The sequence below is a fragment of the Cydia pomonella genome, chromosome 27 (genome assembly GCF_033807575.1).
Source record: "Cydia pomonella isolate Wapato2018A chromosome 27, ilCydPomo1, whole genome shotgun sequence".
NCBI lineage: Eukaryota > Metazoa > Arthropoda > Insecta > Lepidoptera > Tortricidae > Cydia > Cydia pomonella.
In genome coordinates this window covers 4,966,867-4,991,121 of record NC_084729.1, presented here as the reverse complement: position 1 = coordinate 4,991,121, position 24,255 = coordinate 4,966,867, and the positions used below count along the sequence as shown (strand labels likewise).

General features: G+C 37.8%; 2 protein-coding genes across 2 annotated transcripts in view; one reads left to right on the top strand and one right to left on the bottom strand.

Annotated features, from left to right (window-relative positions):
• The first annotated feature begins 3,130 nt into the window (after positions 1-3,130).
• On the top strand, positions 3,131-7,414 carry LOC133532380 (juvenile hormone esterase-like). The gene is made up of 3 exons (XM_061870989.1): positions 3,131-3,325; positions 4,963-6,263; positions 6,884-7,414. The coding sequence occupies exons 1-3, from the start codon at positions 3,158-3,160 to the stop codon at positions 7,041-7,043; spliced, it is 1,629 nt and encodes a 542-aa protein (XP_061726973.1). The 5' UTR covers positions 3,131-3,157; the 3' UTR covers positions 7,044-7,414.
• Positions 7,415-7,989: 575 nt separating this feature from the next.
• LOC133532379 (transmembrane protein 26) overlaps positions 7,990-24,255 on the bottom strand; it is a 29,487-nt gene continuing 13,221 nt past the window's right edge. Inside the window, exons 7-10 of the mRNA XM_061870988.1 lie at positions 22,599-22,700; positions 13,699-13,794; positions 10,888-10,998; positions 7,990-9,877 (exon numbers count right to left, since the gene is read on the bottom strand). Coding sequence (XP_061726972.1) covers positions 10,923-10,998; positions 13,699-13,794; positions 22,599-22,700 — 274 coding nt within the window. The 3' untranslated portion in view covers positions 7,990-9,877; positions 10,888-10,922. The remainder of the gene's footprint in view (positions 9,878-10,887; positions 10,999-13,698; positions 13,795-22,598; positions 22,701-24,255) is intronic.

Genomic DNA, 24,255 nt, shown 5'->3' with positions numbered 1-24,255 from the left:
TTTAGGCGTTTTTAATACTGCGAAATAAGTCTTTGCACTTGACCTAGTTATTTTTTAATTTTGTGCTTGTCAGAAGAAATTGTGATTGCTGAGCAGTGGTTTGATGAAAAAATCAAGTGTGTGTAACATCTTATTTCGATAGCATTTTAATTGCAAACAATATATAGTGTCAAAGACAAGTAAAAAAAAGTCTGCCAATCTCCAAATATGAAGTAACAAGATTAACAAGTCGCGTGCCTCACATTTGTTATAGATGGAGCCACTAAGAGAGGTGGCAAGCCTAGAAATTGGCGAGGTCATCGCATGCTATTATAGGTTTAAAATAGATGGCGTTATTAGGCTGGTTGTTTTAGGTTAGCTGACACCTCCCTAATCAACTGAGATTGACACTCTGAAAGCATTATATTAGACGAGCGTACCGGGCTGCTAACTTGGTTGGGTAATCATCTGGGGGCACGGTAGTCTTGGCGGGGGCCAAGACAAAGCGAAGCGCAACGAAACGGTCAAGCCACATTTTTGACTAAGGTTTAGAGTTTGTGAAGTTAGGGCTTTTAGAGTTAGAAGATTGGCTCTACAAGACATCTGATAACTTGTTGACAGCGCGAACCTTATGGCTTGGCAACATTTTACATTTTTTTTTTATGGAGGATAGGCAGGCGTTTGACCACGATTACATGAACATGTTTGTGATGGGATACCTCATTTTCGCTCTTACTCATAGCTGCGTTCTTAACGGACATACGGCGAACCACCTTCTACTCATATTGAACAGACTTTGGACCGTAGCAAGGTCGCGGTCCGGTACGCTCGTCTAGGTATTATTGCTTTAAGACCAGTCCAGTCCAGACGAGACGGGAATATTTTTTAGCCAATTTTTGATCAAATCAGGCGGTGTGGACGCAAACGCCAATTTAGCTCGCCGATTATATAAGGTGCGGACACAAAAATACCAATTTTTGATGCTATTTTCGCGTTAAAATATCGCTATAAGTCTAAAATTGGAGATCGACACCAATTTCTTTTCGGCGGGATCGTCCTGCTTGGACTAGCCTTTAAGTTATTTACTGAGACGCTGATAGCTGAGCAGTATCAAACCCCAGCTCGTACCAACGATATACTTGGGACTTAAGTACAAAATACCCTATCCTACCATTTGATATTTAACCATTAGCTTTTCCTTCAACATCTAGGAAAAAATTAAAAGGTGTATATCAAGTCTCCAATCCGTATTTGGCTAGGGTAGAAATAGTAGTTCAAACTTCCCTGTACATCAACAGGACGCAGTACCCAGCAGGGGCCAAAGAGTAAAGTAAGGCCCAGGGATATTTGACATAGGACATGGGCGCCGCCAGGATTACTTTCAGGGAGGTGCATATTAAATGGAATAGAAGAATCGATGCAGTCATTTATTTTTCTTGTGTTATATAGTTCCGAGTTATGCTATCAAAATCATTGCAGACTTATATTGGTCCAACTCTAATGCTGGTGCAGACGCGTAAAAAAACATGTATTTTTTTAAATATATTTTCTTTCCTGCCAGGAGGGTGCAAGTGCACCCCCTTGCATCCTGCTGCCGGCGCCCATGCCTGATGATTAGAGTCACGTCAGGCTCTACGAGCACACTTAAAATTTAACACTAAATAACGACACTTGACATTGGCAAAGTGTTGATAGAATACTTGAAAAGAAAATCAAATCATAGACAGCGCACTTCACTCCGTTAAAAAAAAAGCGGCCAAGTGCGAGTCGGACTCGCCCATGAAGGGTTCCGTACCATTTATGACGTATTAAAAAAAACTACTTACCTATTCATTTTCTATTGGTTCGTTCAAACCAATTTTCGTTGGAAGTTTTTACCACTTTGGAAGTGTCTCTCGCGCAAACTATTCGGTTTAGAAAAAAATAATATTAGAAACCTCAATATCATTTTTGAAGACATATCACGTATGGGTTTGATGAAAAAAAAATTGGGTTTCAGTTCTAACTATGGGGAACCCCCAAAATTTATTGTTTTTTTTTTCTATTTTTGTGTGAAAATCTTAATGCGGTTCATAGAATACATCTACTTACCAAGTTTGAACAGTATACTTCTTATAGTTTCGGAAAAAAGTGGCTGTGACATTAACGGACAGACAGACGGACATGACGAATCTATAAGGGTTCCGTTTTTTGCCCTTTAGCTACGGAACCCTAAAAAGGGGCAGAAATAGGTATGTCAAATCTCCCATTTAATTCAATACAATTAGCTGAAAATTTGGCATAATTAATGGAGAAATTTTATCTATCAGGATATGTCGGTTATAAAGTTAAATTATAGTATGTATCATATTATTGTACAATAAGTTCCTAGATTTAATACTTAACTGTAGTTTGTTCTGTACATAGTGTAGTGTTCATATTGTTTAATAGTTGTATGTAGTCTATTAGTTAGAGGTAATTTGTATTTCTTTGCAGATTTATCGGATACTCCACCGAACACTGTCTATGACCGTAATATGATAAGATTCATATACTAGCCGTGTCTTATCCAACCTCGACATTGGCAGAATCATCAATACCTTGATGGAGCCATAACACGAAAAATTTCTTGATTAATTACGTCGCGATTCAAACTGAGGAAGTCTTTTCCTAGTTTGACGTTTAAAATAACACTTGCACTGCGTGTGCTATCAAAATCGTTGCAGATTTGTCTTGGCCTGACTCTAGATAAGTTTGTACATAATAGTCCAAATGATACAAATGGAAATCGCTTAGTTTGTCATACATTACCTACGTTAACGAAGTAATGGGACGAATTGTATATGAATTCGAGATACGATGAAAAGAAATTGCATAATTAAAACATCGAGTTATAAAATAAATGTTAGATAATACGTTTCATCACAGATTGCATAATAATAATCAATATGATTATCAACTATCAAGATAGCGGGTATCGAATATTGCAATAATTCTTAGTAAATCGATTTGAATAATTCATCTGCCGATCACGTATAAGTGAAACGTGTTGTTAAAAAAACAATCTTTATTACTATCGTGTTAAGTTTCAAAATCCATTGACGCTTAACTTTTTAATTCATCAGAGACGTTTTTCAAATCAATCAGTATAAAAACGTTGTACAATTAAAAAGTTGATATAGTTTTAAGAGCGAAGGACATGAGCATATTCAGCTTAGTGCTTTTCGCCACCACTTTTGCCGTGGCTTGGGGGGATGATAAATATATAATTTCAACTAAGCAGGGTAAAGTTGAGGGTAGTTTAGCATCAAACGGATTGTACTGTGAGTTCCTGGGGATCAGATATGGCGTGCCTGTTAAATTTAAGGTAAGTTTAATATTTAAATTACTACTGTGTGCTTACTACTTATGTATAGTATTATAGTACATTGTGCAACGAGGGCTGTAAGTGAAATAAACAAGCTATAACTCCTTAGAGAATTATAGTTTTTTTTTATTATCCATAACTCCCGCAGGAACAATATTGGCCTTTGACCTTCAGTACACCTGCATGAAATAAGATTTTTTTCGAGCAAGTGTGATGAAAAAGTCCTTTTAAGCTAGAGTTAGATCAAATCAGATATACGCGATTTCAGCTTTTATCTTGGAGGATTTAACAACTGGAGTCGCCTTTAAGAGCCCCTCTGTCGAAAACCTCGGCCAATGTTCATATATACTGTATGGACTGACGTTTATCTGACATCGCTATTTGTACGTTACTTACAAATAGCCATACATTTGACGTGCCCCTCCCCCGCAAAAATCGGCAGACTGTTTTGTACAGACAGGGTGCCAAGGCTTTTGCGAATAACTGACAGGCCGATATCGTCTTCGAGCTTAAGTACAGTCAACCAATTTGATTCCTAGGCCACTATAGAACCATGCCATAACTACGACAGTGCTTATTGAGTGATGCGTGTCAAGTATCTAGTAGTTAAAGCGACAAGGTTCCATAGTGGCCTAGGATTCAAATTGGTTGACTGGTTGATTGGTTTGGTTGTTGATTGGTTGTCTAAGAAGTTTGGGATCCATTACAAAAGCTAAAAAAAACCTTCTTGTGGCACTTCCGCATGCATACAGTCGCGTCAAAGATATGTTCACCTTTTTCGCCTTATTACAGAGGAGTAAGGTGCATAATTGGAAATATATCGTCGACGCCGACTGTAACAAAAATAACAAACAACAACAACAACAAACAACAACAACACAACAACAGCAAGGTGTAACAAAGATAGTGGGGATCCGTTTAAGATACCGAATGCTATCGAGTTCTGATCATTAGGAAAAAGTAGAAGAAAAATTTTGTTTGACACGAAAAAAATTTTTTTCTTCAATGGGGCAGGTCGTTCCAAGTCAGCCATCCCTTCATACAAAGCCAAAAAAGTATTCGCGTCAAAAAAAAAATCTTCTACTTTTCCTAATGAGAACCCGATATCGAATATGTTACTCAGATACTCACTATTTTTGTTACATCTTGTTGTATTTTTCACATAGGCTGGGTACGGTGACCCCTGTCATCTCAATATAATTTTGCGTTTTAAGGTTACTGCATGCATTGTATGGAGATGACGGCTTTATATGATAATGATACATGCTTCATGTTCATGTGCGGCAGTGGGCCACCGGGTATTCTTTTCAAATACCTACTCCATGTCCACAAAACCGTTAGCATAGTAACATAACCGTTTGCACAATGTTAGACTTTATTGTCGTTAACCGTATACAAATGTACTAGACAAATGTAGAAGAGCGGGGCTTCCTGTCCTGCCACATACATACTTACTAGGAAGTCCCAACCATGAATGTGTTATGTTGTATACTATTTAACGAAATAAATGCTTTTTTATTTTGATTTTTGATTTTGAAAACCAAATTAAGGTTCATATACCTATGTTTCACGCCTTTAATTGAATCTAGCTAAAGGACCGCAAACCTGAAACTCACTAAATTAGTTGTATTTTGCAGGCACCACTGGAACCGCCTTCTTTCTCTGACGTGTACAAGGCGGACTCCCGCGCCGTCCTCTGCCCCCAGTTCCCCTCCAACGACCCCCTCGCCGCACCCAGCGATAGCGAGGACTGCCTCGTCCTGAATGTCTTCACGCCCTCCCCTGTAACTGGCCTAAACACCACCCTACCTGTCATGGTTTTCCTTCACGGCGGCGGTTTTGGAGTTGGAGCTGGATCCCCTAGCTTCTACGGACCACAATACCTAGTGAGCCATGGAGTTGTAGTCGTCACACTTAACTACAGACTTAATGCCTATGGTTTCCTGAATCTAGGCATAGCAGGTGCTCCAGGAAACGCTGGTTTGAAGGATATTAGACAGGCGTTAAGATGGATCAAGGAGAACATACTTAATTTTGGCGGTGATGTTGATAATGTTACAGTTTTTGGACAAGGGAGCGGTGGAACTGCGGCTTTATACTTAACTCTTTCAGAGTCTACCAAAGGTCTGTTCCATAGAGTGATATCGGAGAGTGGTACGCTGTTCACACCTGAATCTTTCGACCATGACCCCTTAGCTACCGCCAGCCAAGTCGCGAAATCTTTAGAAGTAATTAGCACAGATCCAGAGAAATTACTTAAACTATACACTGATACGGCAGTTATGAAAGTGGAAGAAGCTATAGCGAAACAGATGCATCCTAAATCTGTCTTCATCCCATCTGTAGAGAAGACTTTCGATGGGGAAGAGCCATTCTTGACTGATACTCCTTTCAACATCTTGACAGCTGGAAAGAAACACAAATCATTCAACCCGGTGCCTGTTGTCATCGGTCTTAACACGGTTGAAGGTTTAATAAGTACTTTAGACTACAATACGATAACCAGCCAAATGGACAGGATAAAGAACGAAGATTACTCCGCTCTTGACCAACGCTCGCTAATAGTGCCCAAGGACGAAATAGAAGAATTCAGGAACATCATGAAGGAAACTTACTTTACCAACGTAACTGCGGACGAAGCTTTAATAGGGGGACTTATTAATTGCAATTCTGACTTCTCCTACACCGGACCGATGTCTTTGTTCACTGAGTTGTATGTAAACGCCTCTGGTCTTCCAGTATATGAGTTTATATTTAACTACATAGGGAACAGGAACTTGGGAAGACTGCTGACGAACAGTAGTCTGCCGGCGACTGCTAATCGGGACGAGCTGTTCTATATCTTCGAGCTGGAGAGGCTACCGCTTCCTATGGACGAGAATGATGCAAGGATAGTCACGTTCATGACGATGATGTGGACCAACTTCGCTAAGTTCGGGTAAGTCCTATTCGAATGAATTCAAAATTTAGGAGGACAAATCGGTACCTATTCTGCATCAATAGTAGCGTATAAAAAACGCGCAAAAAGTATCTGACACCCAGGAAGACTTTTGAAAATAGAGATATATCTTTACAGTTCGCGGTCTAAGTATCTGTCGCAAGCCTAATGGTTCTACATAGACATATCCCTTTTTGTTAAGATTAGGGAATTGTTACCTTCGACGCGCATTCTGATCCGCTTTTTCAATGCTGACTATACATATCCCTTCTAAACTGGTCAAATAACTGGATTCGAACGGACCGATCCGAATAATGTTTAAATCCGATCTGTCATTTTTGGTTGAAGAAATGTTACTTTTGACACTGACAGATCGGCATGGTATTGCTGTGACGTCTTACATAAGCATTGTCCGAATTGGGCAGTTAATTTCATCCCTGCCGCTACCACATCAATTTGCTAAATTTTCACTAACCCTTTCACCGCTTTTATACACAAAACATCATTCGTTCTCTAAAATGTAATGAAGTTTTCAGTGACTTTTTAACACTTTCGCTACATCGGTCCTGAGTTATACGGACTATAGCAATGGTACTAATGATTCTTTATTGACCTTCCAGCTCCCCAACCCCGGACCCGGCCAGCGGCGAGTGGCTGCCGGCCCCCCACCACCTGGAGATCAACCTGGAGCCCCAATACGTGGCGCCCCTCACCCCAGACCGCGCGTACTTCTGGCGCGCCTTCTTCTATAAGTACGGAACAGGGAAACCTAACGAGTGATTGGGGCATAAGTGAGTGTACAGTATATCGGGTACGATCTAGATGGTGTTAGTGAGCCTTTCTTGTGCCACTTCAACCAGCATCGATATATTTTAGCGGCTCTTTAAAGTTCATTACTAATGCCCGTTGAATCTAGGAAATTCCATATTCTTTGGGCCGTAATGCTGCATCGTACCTAGATGACGAGGAACCAGGTTGTACTGCAGACAAGAGACCCAGATCCTGAAATACCGTACCTAACCATTGTAATTATGCACATATCGCCATTTGTGTCCAATAGGTATAATTAACTTTAATATTTATTATGTAGTTAATAATTCGTATTTACATATGTGTGATTAAAATAATTTAATTAAAGACATGAATTTTGATTATTGTTTTATTTACTTATATAAGCATCACCAACGTTGACATGATTGATGACAGGTAGCATGCTAGTTGCAGAAGATACTCAAAATTTCTGGATACTTTCATAGGAAAATGCTCATGCAAGTCTCCACATTGAAAGTTCTCGTTTAGATTAGGGATTATTTCTCAATATCCTTAATGTTGACGACTGTTTCATTGAACATTTACATCACTCGTTGGCATCTGTTTCAAGTCTCATAAAAATCGAAAGTAATTGTATGAAGGTTTGGCATTGGCAATACACGTGCAGAAAATAATACTGAGAACCTTTCATGGGAACTACAGGAACCAAATCTCCATGTACCAAAAAGAGTCATCAAAAAACTTTAAATAGGTGGCGCTACAATACCTAGAGTACTTGAACAAAAAAATCAAATCATAGACAGCGCAATTCACTCCGTCAATAACGCCTAGGTTCTTAGCTACTCTAGCGCTACTCTGGAGAGATTTGGAACTATTATTTATAGCTGACAGCTGGACACTTTTGCAACAGTTCTACCATAAGAGATGCCACTCCTCTTATGGGAACTTTGCAGTTTCTGAAAATTCTCTTTGGCACAATGCTAGTACTTCATGGTTAAGAATTAACTTATAGAAAAGATTGAAAAGACACAAATGATTTATATGTTTTATTTATAAAATCTAACAATTTTGTTATAAAATAACATCTATTTATTTCCATTAATTTCTTTCTTAATTTTAAGCTAGAAATAATTATTATGCCTCATTAGACACTAGTGAAATAAAAGATATATATTTCGAGTAATATTTCACAAGTTAAAGTCACATTTAGTTTTATTTACAGCTCTCATTGCCTGCAAATTGCAAAAGCAGGACGAGTGTATAATGTATGGAATGGAATTTACCCTTTTGGACGCCACGAACGCCTATAGACGGTGAAAGTTGTGACGCCTACATCACCAAAAACGCTTATAAGTGTCCATACAAAAAGAGAATAGGTTTTTCCACTTCTAAATATTTTCTTTTCTCCATGATTTTTTAGTATGTTATTGACACAATGAAAAACTAGGTTTATAGAATTTCCTTTTTTTTTTCAAAATTTGCAATAAAAAAAAAAAACATTTTTTTAAAAAGTGAAACCTATAAACCTAGAATATATTATGCTGAAGCGATCGAGGCAACCTATTTGAAATGTGTCACTGTGAATATTATGTATCATTTATTTATTATCACAAATAAATAACAGATGAGGATAGATATTCCTTATAACGTATCTCCTACTATATATCCAAGTTACTCTTTAGATAAGAGGCGTGGACATAGCTCGGGTTCTAGCTAGAGTAGCGAGAACATTGACATATATCTAAGGAAGGCCCGCGGGCACTAAGAATGGTGCTAGCTCAGTGGTGTCACTCACGAATACGAGCCAATCATGCAGTCTAACGCAACTAGTTGCAACCCAGGGCTGCCAGATCGTATAATTCGATACGAATTTCGTATAATCGGACTGATTATCGTATCTATTATGTATAGGTAGTCGTTCGGTATGATTGGATACGAAAAAACACGAATGGTTATTTCGCATTTCTATTTCAGCACGGGATTAACAGAGATGGATTGCCAACTTGATAATACGATTATACGGTGACGGTTGTTGTTTTTTCTCTTTAGACTCAGCATTTGATCGGTTTGGTGTTCTATATATGGGTGTTTGTTAATATGTGAGATGTGTTTTACTTGTCCTGTGTTTCGGCGCTACTTACTAAGAAATTTTAGTTACTACTTACTAAATACAAGTTTTGTTTTTGAAGTAAGAATTAGAAAGTCGGGTATAATCGTTTTCGTATAATGCTATCGAATTTCGTATAATTTTTGACGTTGGACTGTATAATGAAGATTTATGTACTGGCAGCCCTGTTGCAACCAATCGCGCGCGTGGTGCGAACTCATCAATCAATCGCGTTGTGGCGTTAGACTGCACGATTGGCTCGAATTCGTGTGCGTACCCCGCTGTACTGGCCCCATTATTATTGCCCGTAAGGCCCGTCCTTAGACATATGTCAATGAACGAGAATCATCTTATAAGCACTTCTCTAGCAAAGTTAAAACACTTAAAACTTGCCAATTAAGGCGTATAAATTTATAAACTACATACTCAATTATACATAATATTTGATATCAAGAGACAAAAATACATGACAACTAACGTCCACATATTTTTGGCCGCCTTGTGTTTATTAATTTTCCTTTTATTTTCGCCTTAACATTTTCTTAATCACAAATTCCTAGCGGTACCTTTCAAAAAGGTACAATTACCGACTGTCAAAACGCGCTCATGGCGTCATTCGCCAAGTCAATCTGTCAAAATGGAAACCCAGAAGCTGCGGTCATCTGTTCAGCTCGAACTGTCACTGCTGTCGCTAGAGACGTGTTTTTTCTTGCATTTCTTCTCTTTCTTTTCATGCCTGTCAAAATTTAAGTAAATTTAAAACAGGAACAGCTACTGTTAGCCAATAATTTTTTTTTGAAGAAATAATTCCCAGCAAGCTGGAAATCTTTGGGCCTATATGCGTGTAATCCGAATTTGGTCCTTCCCAGGTGTGCAATCATGTTTGCTATTTTTCATATTTTTTACGTATAGCTCGAAAACGGTGCGTCCGAACGAAAATTTGCTACGTAAAAAAAAGACGAAAGTTGATATAAGAGTATCCGAAAAATGTAAAAAATGGCCGCCATTTTGAATTGCGTAATTTTTGGTATGGTTATGTAAAAAATGCGAGAATGCCTTTTCTCCAGGGTCTGATCCACCAAACCTTGCTGGTAGATGAAATTATTACGCTTAAATAACACTTGCAGTGTGCTATAAAATTCGCTGCAGATTTATCTTGGCCTTACTTTAGACATCAATAAATATTGTATAAAATGTTACATAGCGTTTTTTATTGAAAACATCCATCAGCCGAAATATGAAATTTTTTTGTGAATACACTCTTTTTAAAACAAATGGTAAAATGAGACATAAGTATAAGCAAGAAAAAGTGACCACTACTTTTGAGGTTATAAAATTTCTAATCTGAAAAATAAACCACACAAGTGCGAGTTGGACTCCCCACCGAGGGTTCCGTACATTTTAGTTTTTGTTGTTATAGCGGCAACAGAAATACATCATCTGTGAAAATTTTAACTGTCTAGCCATCACGTTTCATGAGATACAACCTGGGATATAACCGCGAAAATCGAAGTTCGTCAATTGCGGGCACATTTCTCTGTCACTCTAATTACGGCTTAGTGAGAGTAAAAGAGAAAGTCCCCGCAATTTGCGAATTCTGTACACCCCCTGCCTGGTGATATACGGACAGACAGACAGACGGACGGAGTCTTAGTAATAGGGTCCCGTTTTACCCTTCGAGTACGGAACCCTAAAAACGGACTATAGAAGGTGTTAACTGTCAATCATTAGGTGGGTGTTAAATACCTGTGTCTTCGCGGGCTGTCGCGCCGCCTCTGGTGTCAAATACCGGAATCATCCGTCGTGTGGTGAATGTTGTTCAGAGACTCTTCTGACTCGGACTTTTGCTTCTTTTTGCTGTAAATTATATTAATTTAATTATATTACCTCAGCGTTTAAAAAAATACTGAAGTCTCTGATTTGACCCTAACTAAAGGATGACTCACGTTTGACCGGGCCAGGGCCGGGCCGGAGCTACCGGCGTTTCGTTTTCTATAGAAAGCATAGGGTGACCAGATCTGATTTCTGGTTTTACGGGACAAATGTATTGGAAATACGGGATTCGATGTTAAAATACGGGACAGCCCTCTTTTTATTAAAAAATCAAAAAAAAATGATTATTAAAATTTAGCATAACAATTAAATAACATATACAACTGCTCAATTTCTTAATGAATGACTTTAAAAAACAATACATATTATAAAACACAACAATTTTTATATTATCCGAAAAGGAAAATGTGAAATAATGAAAATAGGTATTTTTATCATTAAATCATAAAATTACGGTGCAATATTATCCCGTGTTGGTTCGCCAAATTATGGGTTAATGAAAAATTCGTGCCTGAAATACGGGACTACCCGTAAAATACGGGACATCGGTCACCCTAGGAAAGCACCACGTGATGATCACCGATCAGCCGTCATAGCGTGACTCATTCTTAATTTGAGAAAATTTTCAGGAATTAATAGAAATAGGACAAATATAAAAATACAAATAAGTTTAGGTTTACCTAATATAAATTATACATATATTCTTTGAGGCTCTTAGTTGTCTCGAACTGCCCAACCGCCAAAATGGGTCGTTGTTGAACTAAAAAGTGTGCAGACGTGTGGCCTCTCTGTCGCACTTGTGAATTCGTGTGTAAGTGTGATAGGGAGGCAACACGTCGAACGTGGTTCGGCGGTAGGCTCTCTGTACTTTCTTAGTACGTTTTTCTTTTTTTTTACGATAAACAATTATTATTTTGGTTTTAAATAGATTCGTTGTACGTTGTACGATTTCCATTCTGATACTTCCCATTCCATAAATAACGATATTTCTACCTATGAAAGTACCCTCAGCCCTCAGGAAATACTACCGAAATTCATACTTAGCCGTTTTTTTTAAATGCACATGTGTTTTACTTTCCTCGTATTCGAATGAAAAGTAGAGTGTTTAACTCGGGTGAAACTCACAAATTAACTATCGTACTATTTGGCTATTGGCAAACTACCTCGACAAAAATGGGTGCCTTTCATCCCTTGGTTAACAATCTACTAATGGTTCGCTATATCACTATCTGAAGGTTGTCTGGAAGATATCGCTTTTTGCCGATATATCTGCCTGTTATCAGTGTTATCACCTATTCGTTTAAGTCCTGTCAGTCTGTTCCTTTATAGTGCTCAATAAAGCATTTTATTATGATTAAAAACTGTTACATTGCAACAGTTGTTTTCAATAAGGAGTATTACTGCAATGTTCTGCCGCCAGAGTGCAGCGCTAGCACCTATCGTAAACCATACAGTAACTTATACATATTGTGCCTTAAACTGTTTTTTGAGAAGTTTTCACAGATAATAAAATAGAACATTGATGCATCAACGCTGTTTGTTTACAAAGGGCCTACCTAAAAACGCGAAAAAGAGTAAGTTATGTGTTGTGGATATATATTTTGTAGGATAGGTGCATAATACGATGATGAAGCGTGTTGTGGATGTTTTTTTGCTTGGGAGCGTGCACGACTGTCCCGCAACCTAGTGTCCGCAAGTCTAGGGGAAAACGTCAATTCACTACATCTTATAAAACTACTCCAAAACTAAAAACTACTGAACGGATTTTCATACGACTTTCATCTATCAATAGAGTGATTCTTGAGGAAGGCTTAAGTATATAACTTGTTAAGGTTTTGTGTAAATTGTTTGAAATATAACGATGTTGTCGGAAAAAATCACGCTGGCTAGGAGCTTTAATCGAAAACGCTGCCTAATCCGTTTGAGCTATAACAACACAATGTATGGTGGGGTTGTTTCTCATTCATAGGTCTACAAAAAAGTCCGCGATGTTAAATGTCTATCTTTTAAGGATAACTTACTACACATATTCGTAACTTCTAGAAAAAGATCACGTAATATGTGGCATTTGCAAAGCTATTTACATGGATACATTATTAACAATTATCAAAATAAATACGTTAGTTATATTAAATTTCATACAGCTTACAATGGTCCCTTACGCCATACAATTTAAATGAATATTTCAGGAGTAATCGTAAATCAAAGTTTCATTTCGAGCCATATAATTGTACGAAATGTTAAAGACGCTATCCGCAGTTAGTTCAAATTTTTACCACCTTATGCGCTGGGATCGCTTTACTTACCCCCACCATGCACTTCGCACGGTCCCATGATCGTCGTGGATCTTGCCTCTGTCTTGATATGATTTTAATTGTGTTTTTACTTAATGGTTGATTTATTATCTGCCTCTTTATCGCTCGAATATGCAAGAGTGATAGAGAGGTTAGATAACGTAATTTCGATTTGCGGTAGACCCTTAGATTGTGATGGATTGTGGTAGTGGCGCCCCCTGCGCAGAGTTTCGCGTAATATTCCCTATTTTAGTGGGGCTAACCTTCGGAAACTATGCTCTTTGGCCTCCTACCTTAACCCCTTTGACTGCTAAACACGTCAACTGACGTGCGGCTACAACCCAATATAAACCTTCGTGCATTGCGACAAGATTCACGGTGACGCCCCGCACGATAGGCGTAGCGTTCAAAGAGTTAAGGAGCGCCTCACCCTCGTTTCTTCTCGTTCTCCAAGCCGACCTGGTCCTTGAACAGCCTGCTCAGCTCCAACTCCTCAATCTCGTCATTGTTGGTCAAAATTATGGCTCTGCAAAAAAAAACATAAGGTGGTCTTCAAATGGAATGCATATTCGCGCGTTGCTCTGGCGTGCGAATCATGGACATTGCTATGCAAATACGCGCATAGCGCTGTAACACTTACACCGGAGCGACGTGTAAACTGCGTAAAATACAAAATGGTCTTTTCTCAACATTGCGTTGAAATGTTGACATAACTTTTCTCAAATTACTTAGGTCCGGAAACAGAAATAGGATGATCAAGAACGACTGTCAAACTTCAAAAGCGCGACAAAAACTAAAATGCAAGTTTGTGCGTAAATTGTCTATGTGAGATCAAAAATAGTGATGTCATGTTACAACATATTAATAATCTATCGGTGTTTGACTGCTTTATCGACTACATTTAAAAAAAAAAAAAAATCGATGTAACTATTTGATCAAAAACATATTATTATATACTTAAACCTTAAAATTTACACAAACAAACCGCTCCCCACCGTCCCGGGTGCAAATTTTAAAATGAGTTTGTTTTTATAAAAAAAATATGTTATAGGTATGAGTATTATTACTACTATTAGACCCTATTAGCGCTTATAGTACCTTTAATTTAATTTATTTTTGAAATTTGATAATCGTGCCTCTTTCTTTAACTCTTAGGTATTTAAATAAAAGTAAACAAACAATTTGTACATTTTCGGGGAGTTTTAATATTTATTTGTTAACCAATCAAGTACAAAAGCGCCTGGATCTGTCACTGAACGACCTGACTTTAAACCCTACATTATTTGATCATGTAATGTTTTCATTTACTCTCAACTGGCTTAAGGAGCCATTTGAGGGTAGATTTTGTTTACCTTTTATTAAATACCTAAAAATATAGAGTATACTGACAAGTTGGGTTGGGTGTGTATACGCTGTATACAAGTATACGCTGTCTTGCATCCTTGTTTTGGCGGCAAAGCCGTGGAAAAGTGGTTCGGTTTAAAGAATCTTTATTGTCTAAGAAATTGCAGAAATTTAATTACTGTGTCGGAAAGTGAAGTTTAAATTTATCGCTAAACATGTGCACCTTCAAAAAAGGTATTATAACAATCGTTATTATTTTAAGTCGGTTATAAAGGTTAATATCTTGATGATGTCTTGTGAACAACTAATTCCATACCTACTAATATACCGACGATTTATCGATACAGTCATATGAACATTTTGTCAAGCCCTAGAGTAAAGTAACAGCTTAGGTTTTTACACAAAATATTCTAAATTATTGACTAATATGATGAAATATGAACACACAATTGAAGAAAAGCTTATAATGAACTGTATAAACCGGCTTTTTACACCTTTTATGCTGTTAAAATTATTTAAAAATGATTTACTCTCCCATACAAAATGTGAAGGTCAGACAGCCAGAAGGGCAGACAGAAATGTATGAAAAAAACATTTTTTTTTAGTTGCTCCGTATCAAGGCTTTGAATAAGAACGCGAACGTTTTAAGAACTTTACTATAACCTAAAAAAACGGTTCATTCGACGAGCGACGCAACAGCCGTTCGGTGATGTGCCAATAAAACATAGACAACGACATAGGAAGAAACCGGTTTTTATTATTCTAAGCCGGTTAATTTGACAAGAATTGTATTCATAAAAACCGGTTTAAAAAGAAATTCTAGCGAAACCGAAATTAAAAGGTTTTGCGCCAAGTACATGATAACGGTTTGGATATTTAATCGGTTTCCGAGCCTTACTCAGTATGACATATATATTCAGCCTGTAAATTATTGCAAGTTTCTAAATAAACAACCTGTAATAATAAAAAAATAATAAAATCAGTGGCGTTAATTTATCTTATGTTGCACATTAAGGATAGTACACTTTACTGTCCTTTAAATCGTCGTCTCACAATGCTAAAAAAAATTTGATAAAAATACGATTTGTATAGAGGGTTCAACTTTTCAAAGGGCGGTAGCGACCCCTAAAATGTATTTAAAAATTGTGAAAAAAAAATACAATGGTTTTTAGGGTTCCGTAGCCAAATGGCAAAAAACGGAACCCTTATAGATTCGTCATGTCTGTCTGTCTGTCCGTTTATGTCACAGCCATAAACGGAACTTTTTTCCGAAACTATAAGAGCTATACTGTTGAAACTTGGTAAGTAGATGTATTCTATGAACCGCATTAAGATTTTTACACAAGAATAGAAAAAAAAAACAGTAAATTTTGGGGGTTCCCCATATTTAGAACTGAAACTCAAAAAATCTTTTTTCATTAAACCCAATACGTGTACGTTAAAAATGATATTGAGGCTTCTAATATCATTTTTTTCTAAACTGAATAGTTAGCGCGAGAGACACTTCCAAAGTGGTAAAATGTGTCCCCCCCCCCTTTAACTTCTAAAATAACAGATCTAATCTATTTATGGATAGGTCTTCAAAAATGATATTGAGGTTTCTAATATCATTTTTTTCTAAACTGAATAGTTTGCGCGAGAGACTTCCAAAGTGGTAAAATGTGTCCCCCCCCCCTTTAACTTCTAAAATAACAGAATGAAAAATCTAAAAAAAATATATGACATACATTACCATGGAAAATTCCACCGAAAATTGATTTTAACGAAATCTAGTAAGTAGTTTTTTTTAATACGTCATAAATGGTACGGAACCCTTCATGGGCGAGTCCGACTCGCACTTGGCCGCTTTTTTAATGGTATATATTACATTAAGTGCCCCGTAGAAAATTATAATTTCGACAAAACAAGCAGCACCCTAATCGACATCCGATATCGAATCGGACAATGTGAAAACTCTAAGTACCTAGTTGATTCATTTCATGATATCACCTTGCGACAGTCCACATGGCGGCCGAATCCCGACCTATTGTTGTTTGTTTGGGCTTAATTTAGGTTGTTGGCCGTCCGTTAAAAGGAGGGGTTATGCTATTATACCGCACCCTATGAGCTGTAGGGATGGGAAAAGTCGATAGTTTTTGTTAGTTAGTTAGTGCTTCTGTACAACCATTGTAAAGTATGTAAGAGTAAAGTTCAGACTCGTCCTGAGGGTCGCCAAGTTGGAATCTCGATACAATGCGAATTTTAATTCGTTTGTGGTGTGCGTCCCGACTGAACGTCTAGCGACCTTCAACAAGGAGTTTTGGCCGAAGGGTGTCTAGTTTCGTCGGTTCCGAGGCCGGCTCCCTGACATTGCGGGGTTGCGTAATGCATCGCAACCATAATGTGATTTTTAGTGTTTAGCTTTAAGATATATTGTTATAGTATGAATATGTTAGTTTTAAGGTCCTATTTATTTATGGGCCACTAGTTGCCTGAAATAAAATGTGCCTCGATCGAGGTACCGCTATTCTAACCACCCCAGCTCCTCCACGACGCCTAGCAAGACTTTCAGGTTGCTAACTGCCTCCTTTATTTTGATACTTTCAATTAAGAAAAGGTGGGTCAGAATTATTTTCGTTGTTTTGATTCTGACCACTCTGTCACGCTTGTATTTATGTCTTCTATCAAAATAAAAGTCGAGTGCTATTACTTGTCTTTCTAGCTGTAGATTATAATTAACATAAAAAAAAATCGCATACAAAAAGCTACACTCTGTCACATATTTTGGGGACAAACAAGACATCGAAAATAATTTAGACCCAGGTAAACTATACCTCTTGTGTCGAATGACAACTCGACTCATAAAAATATATATAGGAATTATAGGACAGTCTTACACAGATTGAATAAGTCCCATGGTAAGCTCAAGAAGGCTTGTGTTGTGGATACTCAGACAACGATATATGTAAATAAAATACAAATATAGTGACATAAGAAAAGCACCAATGACTCAGCAACAAATATCTGTGCTCATCACACAAATAAATGCCCTTACCGGGATTCGAACCCAGGACCATCGGCTTCATAGGCAAGGTCTCTAGGCCAGACCGCTCGTCATTGGTCCCTATGACAGTTTATTTACTAATTAATTAATTAACATAAAAAATGCTCTATTTAAAACTAAGTAGGTTTGGACTTTTGGAGCCCTCTCGGGTAAAGCCCTCCTCCAAATCATGCCATTACGCGGTCATGAGCTACTTCCTGCAGGATTATATATTATAGTGATTTTTTTTTTACAGAGTGACTTCCTGGGTATCGCTAGTAACTTTAGTATATATGTCTAATAAGTAAACCTAGTCCAAATATAAAAAACATCAGTTATAACAATAACATTAGTTATAATAGCATTAGTGTAGTGATATTTTTCATAAAAGCTGAATGCCTTCGCTGCGACAATTAAGTAGTATAACCTGTAATTAACCTTTACAGTACATATGGGGCTACTTTATAGCACTAGTGCGAGAAGTAGCATATTACGTTACTGTGTCGAACATTTAAAGGGCCATATGTACTGTAAAACGTTGTACGATACATGTGCGAATAGGTAATTCGCAACTCGTGTCGATTTAAAACACTCCCTTCGGTCGTGTTTTAATTTATCGCCACTCGTTTCGAATTTCCTATTTTTCGCACTTGTATCGTAATGTACTATTTGAATGGGGTCTTTCGACTTACCGCGGTGAACGTGCAAAAAACAGAAACACCACTGCACTTACAACATGTATGATAAACATATGTAGAAAAACAACCAGATTTGATTGCAATGCGCATTTTGTAGCCTTCAGGGCATCAGCATTAATGTAGTGCATAATATCATTCGTCACCAGCTGACTCGGTATAAATTTCTAGGCACTGTCGTAACTAGAACGTCGTATGTATCAAACGTTGTATATATCAATTGATTCTAGTCACTGAGCTAATTATGCTTTTAAGAGGAGAGGTGGACGGCCGCTTCTTCATACAAACGTAGCCTTCATTTTCCTCCCTGGGTATTGACAATATGGAAAATATTTTTACACAATTTATTGTATTTATTAGCCAGAGCTAGAGTTATTTTAAAAAGTGCAAGTGTTATTTTAAACGCCAAACTTCTTAACACTTGCACAGGCTGGGCTATCAAAATCCTTCCCTTTGTTTTGATATTTTTCGATTTTTTGTTCATTTTTGATATACTTACCTATTATGAAGCATTAGGAGCAAAAAACAATTTCCGTAAAAAATTAAAAAATACGAAAATAAATAAATAATAGCATAGGTAGCTACGGTTAATATGCATCAAATTGTGTTAAAATATTTTCTGTTATGTATACGCTTTTATGAAGACGCGGTCGTCCCCTTTCCTCTTAAATAATATGATCATTAAAAAATTCATCATTAAATAAAAAAAAAGGTTTAATCCACTTTTAGACAGCAGTTTCAAAAAGACTATTTAGCAAATGTACCCAATATCTGATTGCCAAGATACCAATTAACTATAAAAACTGACATTAACTACTCTAACTCAATAGTATTCAATTGTTACCTATTGTTTTGACAAAGAAATTTATTTTTGGGTAATATTTTGACATTAACAACTGCAAGCGGGACATGAACAGTTTTGGCATTCGGACTAGACGTGCGCGCCGCGCTACTGTTACCCAGCGGCGGCGCGCCGACCTGTCGGGGTCGGCGTGGTGGCGCCGCGCCGGCGTGGGTATTTTTTTTTAATAAAAAAAAATCTAGCAGCTATCCAGCAGTAGGTACTAAATTAAAGAAAAATAATTGCGTATGACCGAATGAAAACTTTTATTAGGCACTTACTAACTACTGTGTGTGTTCTTTACATGACTCGTAATTATTATGAATAAAAATAATTTCTGATGTTGGTACACCTGTCAAACACTATAGGCTACTACAAAGTGAGAAATGAAGCTTTATAAAACTATATATAAGCCAATGCTACACATTCGATATTCGCCGTGGATGGAAGATATTTATCGACCATGTAGCAAAGTAAATTGTCGTTCGTCACTTTGAAATTAATTATTTTAGGCACTTGATTCCCAAAAGGGACGGTAGCTTGGAAGGGGCGGGAAAGGGACGGTGTGGCATTAAAAAGGACGGAAAACCGTCCCTTTTAGGACGATCTGGCAACGCTGATGACAACACGGTGAGAAAAAAGCTCGCGTCTTTACCCTCCCCGCGCCCCGCTCTTCCCCGCCAGCCACACGTTCGTGAACGCTCGGTCCAGCTCGGCTGAATTCGATTAATTTATCGCGCTTCGGCCATCTTCGGCGCGCCGAGAGAATGTCTCGGCGGCGGCGGCGCGTTCCGAAGTCGGCGCGGCGCGGCGGCGCCGGCGCGGCGCGCACGTCTAATTCGGACCGACGGTTGGGAGAAACGCGCCGAAATGAGACCGGAATAGCGTCACGACATTAAAGTCGGAATATCAAAGCACGACGATGACTGGCTGGAGCACCTTAAGCAGAAAAGTCTTCGTCGTGCTCTACCACCTCCTGCGAACTCACGATTTGTGTGCGATCGATGTAGAAAGAATTGTCGCGCTGCTATAGGACTTTATAGCCACCAACGGCGATGCCCGGCCCCATAAACCCACAAGCGCCGCAACAAGCATCTACAACAGATGGTGTGGCCAATGATGATGTATTTTTGTGTAATATTTTGATATTAGTGAATACATTTTAATCGTTCATTTGTTATTGTGCTTGTAAATGAGTAGTTATTGTTAAAATATAATGCATGGTAGAACATAAGACACGTTTTGTTTTTAATGTTATCACCTTTAACTACGTTCTTGCAATAAAATTATTGATTGGTTGATTAATAAATGAAATAACATAATCATTCAGCTTATATACAGCTTGTATAAGTACCACTGCTGGGCACAGGCCTTCTCTCAGTGCGAGAAGGCTTGGGCTGTAGTCCCCAGACTGACCCAAGGCGGGAATTCACTTTACATACACCTTTGAATTCCTTCGCAGATGTATGCAGTTCCTCACGATGTTTATGTAAATATCAAATGATGTTCCGTAAATAAGTTCCGAAAATCTCATTGGTACAAGCCAAGATTAGAACACACGATCTCCAGATTGAAAGTCGGATGTCATATCCTCGGCCACCATCGCTTAGGCAGATTTTTTTTTAACATGGAAATCAGAGTTAATCGGACAAATCCGTACCTGGGCTATAACCGCGAAAATCAAAGTTCTTTTCTCTGTCACTTTAGTTACGTCTTAGTCAGAGTAAAAGAGAAAGGCATTTGGCGAATTTCGGTTTTCGCGGTAGGCCCCCTGTTCCCTTTACCCTAAGATGCTGAGGCAGAATAGCAACATAAACACCAGATGACCTGTTTGGTTTGGCCTAGTGGGTAGTGACCCCGCCTACGAAGCCGATGGTTCCGGGTTCAAATCCTGGTAAGGGCATTTATTCGTGTGATGAGCATGGATATTTGTTCCTGAGTCATGGGTGTTATTTATATATTAAATATATCGTTGTCTAAGTACCCTCAACACAAGCCTTATTGAACTTACTGTGGGACTTAGTTAATTTGTGCAATAATGTCTTATAATATTTATTTATTATTTATTTATTTAAACAAACGAATAAAGTTGAGTCACCCCTTAAGTTATCGATATCGACGCAGGCCTGCACTAGCGCCCGGGACGCGGTGTCAAGGTGACTATCGACCCTATCTTTCAACATACATACAAATTGCGATGCCCGCTGATTCTAAGTTAGACAAACTGTAGAAAGGGATTTATTTAAACAGCAAAATAATACATCATACTTGTATGTACGAGTATACATTGAAAAGATAAAGAGCGTTCATAGTCTTAATAAACGTTAAATAAAACTAATAATAAACTGGACTTAGTTATTAATTTCTGCGCAGATCATAAAAGAGTAAAGTGGAGTTAAAAAGATGGCTTATAATGTCAATAAACCAATTTACCTTCATTACTTCGTAATCTCGCACTTTTTAAGGAAAACAAACCTTGATATTATCAACAAATAATCTCAACAAATTTAAGTATAAACATACTTAAATCTTTTATTTATTGTGTGACCAAAATGATATATTTACGGCTAGGGCGTATATTGAATCCTGAACGAAGCCATGGATTCTATAATTGAATAGCGTAGCGATTCTAAAATAGAATCTTGAGCGTAGTGAGGAATTCAATTTTTAACGTCTGGGGTGGAAATAATTTTTATTACCAAGTGACACATATTGCTTTTCATATCAGCTATAAGGAAATCACAATGTTTCCAAATATTATTTAAGCTAAAAAATAGTATGCAAAAAAGAAAAAAAAAGCGGCCAAGTGCGAGTCGGGCTTGCCCATGAAGGGTTCCGTACCATTTATGACGTATTAAAAAAAACTACTTACTAGATCTCGTTCAAACTAATTTTCGGTGGAAGTTTGCATGGTAATGTACATTATATACAGTGTGTCTCTAGCCATTGGACAAAGCCGAAATGTACACTCACATTTTACCATTTTGGAAGTGTCTCTCGCGCAAAAAATGATATTAGAAACCTCAATATAATTTTTGAAGACCTATCCATAGATAGCCCACTCGTATGGGTTTAATGAAAAAAAAATTGAGTTTCAGTTCTAAGTATGGGGTACCCCAAAAATGTATTGTTTTTTTTTCTATTTTTGTGTGAAAATCATAATGCGGTTCACAGAATACATCTACTTACCAAGATTCAACAGTATAGTTCTTATAGTTTCGGAAAAAAGTGGCTGTGACATACGGACGGACAGACAGACATGACGACTCCATAAGGGTTCCGCTTTTTGCCATTTGGCTACGGAACCCTAAAAATGGTGACGTGAAAAACATATGTTAATTATTAATATTTCAGTGAAAGAAAACCTTTCCAGAGATTTTAGGTTATTAGTCAAAATCATTGGTATGATAATGCTAATGTATACTCACCGGATCCGTCCGCCCTCAACCCTTTCCTGCCGCTTGTCTGTGATGACGGATATAGACGTCTCCCCTTCGTGCTTATTGTGTTTACTCGACTTATGATGTTTTCTGCAATACAATACATAAAAAAAACACACTCAATATAGTAAACATCCCTATAATAGAACAGGCACCAGTAATGGGATGGTATAGAAAAATGCTGTAAAATAAGTATTTAGCATCAGTTTTTAATCGGCAACATTTACAACATTTACCATAAACAAGAGCCAAAGAGCTGTTTAAGTTTAATTTTTCATTGATATTTGTTTTTTTATACTACTTCGGTGGCAAACAAGCATACGGCCCGCCTGATGGTAAGCAGTCTCCATAGCCTATGTACGCCTGCAACTCCAGAGGAGTTAATGCGCGTTGCCGACTCTAAACCCGCTCCCCCTAGTTGAGCTCTGGCAACCTTACTCACCGGCAGGAACACAACACTATGAGTAGGGTCTAGTGTTATTTAGCTGCTGTTTTCTGTAAGGTGGAGGTACTTCCCCTGTTGGGCTCTGCTCTAGATCTGGAATGATATCCACTGGCTGTGCCCTACCACACAAAGCGAGATGACATTCACAATGCCCATACCTCTCTTTTGGACGTAGTTTAAGGACGTACCCGGGTCCAAAAAGGAATGGCGCCATACATTCCATGACTGGAGCAAAACATCACAGTTTTAATTGGTTAATAATATTGAAACCAATTGCAGTAACATTAAGGACGAATTGGACGTTCAACTTTTAAAGCGTAAAGCGGTAGAAATTTTACAGATGTCGGTGACATATCAAAAACACTCCAAATATTTAGTTTCATTCTAAGGCTTGTAATGTTTTGTAGCATTGCCCGTAAACATTTTTCAATGTGGTGTTAAATAAAAAAATTCTATGTCATGTCTATGTCTAAATTTTCTCTTAAATGTTCCATAATTGGTGCCGTTAACATAAGTGAAATTGTATTGTTTTCTAAGCAATTATTGCAAAAAAATTCTAGGTCATGTCTATGTCTAAATTTTCTCTTAAATGTTCCATGATTGATGCCGTTAACATAAGTGGAATTGTATTGTTTTCTAAGCAATTATTGCAGTTTTTGTACCTAGATATTGATAGGTAGCTAAAATAGGTGTCATTCACGACGACGCGCGCCTTGAGTCGTATTGTCATGTAAATAAAGGTTAGATGTGACAAATCTGCACATCTTCGTGGATGACACGAACTAGATAGGTAATTATAACTTTACTACTGGTCAGAGAGCGGAAAAAACATAAGTACCTAGTAGAAATTGAAATGTCAAAGGGATCTCTTCGTAATATATGTAATGTATTGGCGATAAGGTATTTTGCACAAAATATTTTCTGGTAGAGTCAGACCGAGATACGTTGGCAGCCATTTTGTTAGCCCAGACGGTGCAAGGGTCAAATAAACTTCAAAATTTCAGAGTTTGACGTTTATAATCGTGCACCGTTTGGGCTATTAAAATGGCTGCTAAACTTATCTTGGCTTGACTCTAGGTGACCTCCAATCCCAAGAGTTTTAACGAACTTTTATAACATAAATATACTTTAGAAAAAAAAACCTTTCCCGTGGACGCCTTCAAAATGATTGCATTTTAATTTTAAGCAAGTTTTTTTGAG